The sequence below is a fragment of the Sceloporus undulatus genome, chromosome 4, assembly GCF_019175285.1.
Source record: "Sceloporus undulatus isolate JIND9_A2432 ecotype Alabama chromosome 4, SceUnd_v1.1, whole genome shotgun sequence".
NCBI classification, from domain to species: domain Eukaryota; kingdom Metazoa; phylum Chordata; class Lepidosauria; order Squamata; family Phrynosomatidae; genus Sceloporus; species Sceloporus undulatus.
In genome coordinates this window covers 74860115-74868013 of record NC_056525.1, presented here as the reverse complement: position 1 = coordinate 74868013, position 7899 = coordinate 74860115, and the positions used below count along the sequence as shown (strand labels likewise).

The following is a 7899-nucleotide window of genomic DNA, read 5'->3' as shown; positions in this document are numbered from 1 at the left end:
ATTGCCCAAAATTGCATGTGGTAGTCTATCACTCAATAACGTGAAACCCCATGATTGTGTTCAGACTGACCTCCCATTGCCCAAAATTGCATGTGGTAGTCTATCACTCAATAACGTGAAACCCCATGATTGTGTTCAGACTGACCTCCCATTGCCCGAAATTGCGTGTGGTAGTCTATCACACAATAACGTTAAACCCCATGATTGCACTCAGACTGACTTCCCATTGCCCGAAATTGCGTGTGGTAGTCTATCACGCAATAACATTAAACCCCATGATTGCGTTCGGATTGCCATTGGATTATACTTCCAATTTCCCTTGTCTGATAAACTCCTGAGAGAGCCTGCTTCAGAACACAGTTGGCCATGGGGTATCTGATTTCCAGCAGCTGAGGAAAAGGAAAAATCAAGAACAGGGCCAACTCAGTTGAGCTTGCTCCCTTTCTCCTTTTTTTCTTTTTTCTTTCTGGACTTCAGCATCAAAGACGTTCCTTCCCACTCTTTTGTTCTAGTCCACCAAACCAAGGATTCCCACATGTCCTAGAAAGCTGTTTGATTGCTCCTCCCCTTTCCCTTACAGTCCTCAGTTGGTGGAGACAGTAATATCACCCATTAAGAGTTTTATTTTTTTGGATATTACGTTTGCAAGTCAGTGGAGTCCTCATGGGTAATAGTTCTTATAACAATCAGGATGGATGTTTTCTGTTATAATAGCTTTATTCTAAGATCAGTGGGGGAGATTTAGAGCATAGGTGGGCTCATTTGACATGTAAGCATTAAAGACAAAACTTCTGTAATATTTGCCAGGGATATAGGATGGATATAAAAGGAAATCTGAACACTTGCTAAGAATGAATGCCTGTGTTTACACTAACACTGAGCCTGTAATTAACTTCCCATGCAATGCTGTATATGTCTACTCAGAAATAATTCCCATTTATTTCAGTTGCATTTACTCTTTCGTGGGGGATTCCATATAAATGTAAAGCAGACACTCATAACCAGGCAGTCTAGTATATTTTAAAATTCCACCTGTTACCCAAGTGATTATGCCCTTTGAGGCAGAACCTTGGAATGTGGCAAGGAGATAGTCTTGCAATTACGGGTACCATTTCAGATTTCAAGGGATACAGAATAGTCTAAAGTTAGCAGAATGGATCAGTTTGCTTAGAACACTGATTTAGGGTGGTATGAAAGGGAAATAGCATATAAGGTATTTAATTTATAATTTCTGTAATTAAGATACTAGAAGTGCCTGGGACAGAAGAGGGTCTGCAATTTGCTACACTGTCTCAGGCAGCAAAATATCTTGGGTTGGCATTAAGAGTCACATAGCAATAACAATAGTAGTTTCATTTATATACCACTTCATACTGAACTAAGCGGTCTCTAAGCGGTTTACAACTGTAAGCTAATTGCCCCCAACAAGCTGGGTACTCATTTTAGCAACCTCAAAAGGATGCAGGCCTGAATTGAGCTTGAGCCCTGGCTAGTATTGAACTCGCAACCTTTTGATTTTGAGTGAGTGGTTGCAGTACAGACATTTAACCACTGTGCCACCAGGGCTTTTGGTTTCCACTGCTACATGAATGAGTGGGGCTGAATTGGTCAAAGTTGCAACACCCAGTAGTTCCTTTGCTTTGTTACTAGGGAACTTGGCAACAAGGGGAAGAGATAGTTATGAAGAATGAGTTGGGTCTGTCTGAAGCCACATTGACACTTCCTTTCCTCTGTTTTCAGGGAATTGTGGTAGCCCTCTTCCTGGCACTGTTAGGTCTGAGTCTCTACGGTACAACAAAGGTACATGATGGGCTCTACCTGACAGACATTGTTCCAAGAGGCACAAAGGAGCATGCCTTCATTTCAGCCCAATTCAAGTACTTCTCCTTTTATAATATGTTTGTGGTGACCAAGGGTGGCTTTGACTACCCCAACTCCCAGAAGGCCCTCTATGGCCTGCATCAAGCCTTCAACACAATCCAGTATGTAGTCCGTGATGAGAACCACCAGTTGCCTAAGATGTGGCTGCACTACTTCCAGGACTGGCTGCAAGGTGAGTGGAGGTCCCTTTATCAATTTTCTTCACTAGCCTGTACTGTCCCTCTATAAAACACTGAGATGGGATGTCATCCAGGTTTCAGGATAGGATGCTCATGATGTAAACTTGCTAGTAGCTGGGGGACACATATTTTTCCAGCTGATTCCATATCTCTATTTCACAACCACTCTATTTTCCAGGCTCCTATAAAACATTTCCCTGCTAAGCAACTTTTCAGATGCCCTTCATCTCATGTAAACATTTTCTGTATCTTGTATACATATGCTCTCACTGTTTGCATACATATAGGTGTGGTGGGTGTTCATACTGAGCTGCATGCATACATGTTCAGATTACCTTCTACCTTCTCAAATATAGAGTTCTTTCTTTGGTCTCTTATGTCTGGGCAGAAACATGCCCAAACTCTGAAGATGATGCAACTATCGGGGATGTCATTACTGTGCTAAAGTGTAGGAAGAACAACCATGAATGGATGAAGAGTTAGCTTTTGCTTCTAGGACATAGAGGGAACCCCTTTCATTGTACACTCCCTCTGTCCCAGGTCTCCAGGCAGCTTTTGACCAGGACTGGGCAGCTGGGCTCATCACCAGAGAGAATTACCGCAATGGATCAGAAGATGGTGCCCTGGCCTACAAGCTTCTCATCCAGACGGGCAACAAGAAGGAACCTTTCGATCTAAATCAAGTAAGTGTGGGGGCCCAAGCTAAAATGGTGTAGGGAGGGAGACCAAGTGGGCAAAGGGTACCTGCAGAGTCATGGAAACAATGGTGTTTATCAGACGAGCTCTTAAAGAGGTACTATTCCAGTGTGACTCCTCTAGCTGCCTCCTGTTGCATGCTGGGATTGGCAGTTTTAAGGAGGGGTATTTAGAATTCTCAGGAAGAGAAGTTCAGCTCCTTAAAACTGCCAATCCCAGCATGCAACAGGAGGCTGCTAGAGGAGTCACACTGGAATAGTACCTCTTTAAGAGCATAGTGTGATAAACATCTATGTGTCCATGATGTACCTGGGTGGAGCAGGAAAAATCCTTGGTAAAAGGGATGGTGAGAAAGAGAGAGAAGGGAGAGGTCTCCTCAGCTATTTTGGAGCTCCTTGGAAACTGAGATTTGGAAAGACACAGGAAATCTTCCTGATTTTGGAAAAAGGGACTTGTTGCTCAAGAAGGAACCTCAGCCCTTTCCCTGCCAAGTGATTGCACCTATGTGGTGGCACATTCACCAAACACTTCTCTCACCCATGTTTGTGTCCCACAGCTGACCACTCGCCGCCTAGTGGATGAGAATGGGATAATTCCCCCTGACATCTTCTACATCTGCTTGACAGTTTGGGTGAGCAACGACCCTCTTGGCTTTGCTGCCTCCCAGGCCAACTTCTATCCACCAACCCCAGAATGGATTCATGACAAGTATGATGCCACTGGCGAGAACCTTCGAAGTAAGTGCAGACTTAAGCCCCATTCCTGTTCAATCTTCTGTTGCACATGGCCATTTCAGTCCTACTCTCTTGCACTGAATAGGTGGGAAAGTGGGCAAATGGAACAATTCATTTAGGGTCCTAAAGACTAGAGTGGGGTTGGGAGGTCACTTTATCTGATGGTGTCCTCTCTTTTTGACAGTCCCAGCTGCACAGCCCTTGGAGTTTGCACAGTTCCCCTTCTACCTCAATGGATTACGGCAGACATCAGACTTTGTGGCAGCAATTGAGAGTGTGCGTGCCATCTGTGATGCAGTGGCCCAAACACATGGTGTGCTCAGTTACCCTAGCGGCTATCCTTTCCTCTTTTGGGAGCAATATATTAACCTGCGCCACTGGCTTTTGCAGGCCATCGGCATCGTATTGGTTTGCACTTTCTTGGTGTGCACTCTGTTGCTACTCAACCCTTGGACAGCCAGTATCATTGTGAGTATTTTTCACAAAGAACATAGTACTTAACTTCAGCAAAGATATTAATTCTTCCTCTTATTATGTTGGTATGGTTTTGTGCAAAAAAAAAAAAAAGTCCATATGGTTATCAAACACTTGCCTTTATAAAATCAATATAGATGGGTTTTAGACCTTGAAACTAGAGAATGCAGACTAGTTTGTATGAAGGATTTTTTGGATGCAAGACATCTGCTGTCAGCACAGGCCTCCCTCCTTTCCCATTTCCTTTTGCCTCCTCTTATCTTCTGTTCTGAGACTTTCTCTCCCCATCTAAGACAACTAAATGATTGCAATTCTGCAACTGGAATTCATTAAGGGGGGAAATTAATGTTGATTCACTGATTTGCATAATTTATTCTGACTAAAAAAACTGAATGTGTGGTTTCCTGAGTTCGTAATTTTTTAATGAAGGCATCTAGAAATATTTCATTTTTAATATTAACACATAAAAGTACCTATGGATGCATGTGCAAATATATGTTGGCAATGAACACAAGTTTAACAGTGTATAATACAGTATATGTTATATAGGTACACACCCTAAGGAGTTGAGGTTGTCCACAGATTCCCATTATATATACACCCAGTACCAACATACATCTGTTGCCATATACAATTTAAAGCAGAAGAGTATCTTAGGGACACTGACTTCTACAGCTTCTTTCTATGATGCTAAAGAGTTATGTAACTTGCCTGGACAGTGATCTGCAAGTAATCTTCTGCTTTTGTGTCTTTAGCACCCCTTTGCACCATGGTAATTTGGGGGTATATAAAATATCCTTTGCCACTCAATTATGTTTATTCTTAATTCAGAAATTATATTTACCTTTTTATGGTACTTCAGTGTCTTCTTAGCAAAGTTAGCAATGGGTTAATCATTAATCACTAGACTACTACCATGCCTACTCAGTATTTTAAAGTAATATATTTTCTTGGCTATTATCATTTGTAGTTGAGTAATGTTTGTCATAATGAGGATTACTGTTGTTTTGTGTCTTCAAGCCATTTCCAATCTGTGGTGACCCTGAGGTGACACTGTCACTGGGTTTTCTTGGCAAAATTTATTCAGAGGAGGCTTTCCGTTGCCTTCCTCTGAGGTTAAGAGAGTATGACTTGCCCATGGTCACTCAGTGGGTTTCCATGGTTGATTCAAATCCTAGTCTCCAGAATCCTAGTCTGATGCTCAAATCATTACATCATGCTGCCTCTCTTATGAGGACTAAAAATTATTAACTATGCATTGGTTTGCGCTATTTGATTATTAACAATGAAAAACCCCCATTCTCTGCTAAAAATAATCAAATGGCACAGACTTATACATGCTTAATAATTTTTCCTAATTTTGCTATGTGACATCTTTTTTTCTTTTGCTAATTTCTCAAATGACAGAGAGAAGGAAAAAACAGGGCATTTAGGGAGTGTGTGTGTGTGTGTGTGTGTGTGTGTGTGTGTGTGCACGCGCATGTGTATACTGTATATAATAATAGATCAAGAGAAAACTTTCTTTGTGTGAAAAAGTGAAAGAAAGAGAATTAGAGTTGTGCCAAAATCTAAAATATTTATCATTGAAGACTTTACAAAATATTCCCTTGCTTTCTGACTCTATAGACAACTTGTGTCATAGGCCCAGTACATACCAGCCCTTTAAGACGCCCTCGTCACGTGCTAGGGTTACCTCCGGGTGGCGTTTCCACACACCCCTGAACCCTAGCACGTGATGAGGGCATCAAAATGGCAGCACCCTGTACATATAGGCGCCACTATTCTTACGCAAGCCCCATGCAGCATCCACACAGCACTGTGTGGCTCTTGCATAATGAGTGCGCCAGTGGTGCACTGTGGTGCACTTGTTACGCCGCCATTGCAGCATAGAAATAACCTGCTTTTTGTGGGTTCTTTTTCCGCCAGCGGGAAGCCTCACCATTTGGCGGCTGAGGCTTCCTATTGGCGGAAAACCAGGTTCTGGCAGGCCGCCCTTTTTGGACAGTCTGTACCCCGCTAATATCATGTATAACACCATGGCTTCTGAGTGAAAATTAATCTGCCCTTTTTTTATCTCTAATCCAGGTATTTGTTCTGGCAATCATGACAGTTGAACTCTTTGGTATCATGGGCCTCATGGGCATCAAACTGAGTGCCATTCCTGTGGTCATCCTCATCGCTTCTGTGGGCATTGGTGTGGAGTTCACTGTACATGTGGCCCTGGTAAGTGAAAGACCTCCTGTAGCTTGCAGTTTATGAATGAATAGCTTACTAAAAAGGAAGGAAGACAAATCCCAAAAAATGTAGCAGCATTTTTAGAACTCTGTGCAGACTGACAAGTGGAGGTCATGTTCCTCCACTTTGCAAGGACTGCCTCTAGGCTTCCTCAACATCATGCCCCCAATGTTTTTTTCCTTACCTTTCTATCCTTCCTTTTTAGTCCAATTTCTTTCCCTTTCCTCAGTTCTTTTTTTCCTTTTTGAATACTACTATAAATCAATAAAATCAATAAAAGTGAAAGTGCTAGGTATAAATGGTTTAGTATATAAGATGCCGAGGTAATACATGCCAACAGCTTGTAAGGAACAGCGGAGAGAAGTAACCATGGGAAATTAAGGCTTATTACTTATGTCATCAAATGGAAAAAAGACAGAGGGGTTTGGTTTTTTTGCTTGTTTATTTAAAAACAATCTCAAAAACTATCCATTAAAAAATGACAAAGAAAATATAAACATTCACACAAGCATGACCCATTGTGTCATGCAGGTTGGTTGGAAATGTCTCAAGAATATTGAAAGTACCGGTACTGATTCTCTGAATGTTGATGAGGTCATATTGAAGAGAATAGGGTTTCCTGAACACTGTTTTGCATTATCTCTTTCCTAACAGATAACTTAGTATGTATTATTACCAATTTTTTAAAATGACCTTAAGTGGAAACCACACAGAATATTCTAATTGTACAAGTTTTGACTGAGCTATCAGTGATTATTCAATAGTGATGGCAAGATTAGCAAACTCTGGATACACATTTAATCAATATGTTACTCCTTAGCATACAAAACCTGAGGTTAGAGGTTCTTTTGGACCAATTACAATGGACCCTAGGTATCTACTTGGACTAATTACAGTGGGATCTAGGTATCTACTAGATGTTCTAAAAACCCCAGTGGAGTTTGCCCAAAATCTGTGGATGATCAAGTCCTATTGTGTACAAAAATGTGGTAACATGGTGTCCCTTATATGAAATGGCAAAATCAAGACTTGCTTTTTGGAATTTTTAAAAAATATTTTTAAGGCATGGATGATTAAATCCATGGATGCAGAACCTGTAGATATAGCAGGCAAAGTCTAAGTGTAAACATAAGGTTATAACTGTGTACACTGAAAAGCCAATCCCAAACTCTGTCTGCTTTTGAATTTAAAAGGGTGAGAGCTCTCATTTCTGCATGAGGCTGTCCTAGTTCCAGCAGTAAAAATCTCAAGACCATCTTGGACCTTTGGCTCTTTGTGTTTTTCCAAGGTTGGGTCACTGAGATTCAATGTGGTTGTTAGTTTTCTTCAGAGAGTCTCTTCAAAAAAGAGAGTCTCTTCATACAAGCTTTACTCTTTTTAGTTCTAGTTTGACCATTGATCTTTTTTTCAGGGTTTTCTCACTGCCATTGGCAACCGGAATTTGCGCTCCACTGTGGCCCTAGAACATATGTTTGCTCCCGTGATGGATGGTGCCGTTTCCACTCTGCTTGGTGTACTTATGTTGGCTGGTTCAGAATTTGATTTCATTCTGAGGTAGTGTACTATGGCTTTCTTCTCCTTTTGTGTGTATATTCCATTTGTCCTCTGGGACACTTGCAAACAAAATGGTACATGTCCTGTATCCCAGTCTCTATCAGGAAAAGAAGTGGTTACAGAATGAGAAGCTGTCTTCTTTGTAG

General features: G+C 41.4%; 2 protein-coding genes across 3 annotated transcripts in view; both read left to right on the top strand.

Annotated features, from left to right (window-relative positions):
* The window catches only part of EIF2B3 (eukaryotic translation initiation factor 2B subunit gamma), a 601892-nt gene that overhangs the window by 217421 nt on the left and 376572 nt on the right, over positions 1-7899 (top strand). The window lies entirely within an intron of this gene.
* PTCH2 (patched 2) overlaps positions 1-7899 on the top strand; it is a 78913-nt gene that overhangs the window by 63452 nt on the left and 7562 nt on the right. The window contains exons 15-20 of one of the 2 annotated variants that reach the window (XR_006103482.1): positions 1741-2053; positions 2601-2743; positions 3313-3493; positions 3881-3958; positions 6050-6187; positions 7611-7745. Coding sequence is in view for 1 of the 2 variants with exons in the window: in XM_042462825.1 (XP_042318759.1) it covers positions 1741-2053; positions 2601-2743; positions 3313-3493; positions 3675-3958; positions 6050-6187; positions 7611-7753 (1202 nt within the window). In the remaining variant the exon portion in view is untranslated. Of the gene's footprint in view, positions 1-1740; positions 2054-2600; positions 2744-3312; positions 3494-3674; positions 3959-6049; positions 6188-7610; positions 7754-7899 lie in introns of those variants that run through there. The other variant, XM_042462825.1, reaches the window with a different exon arrangement.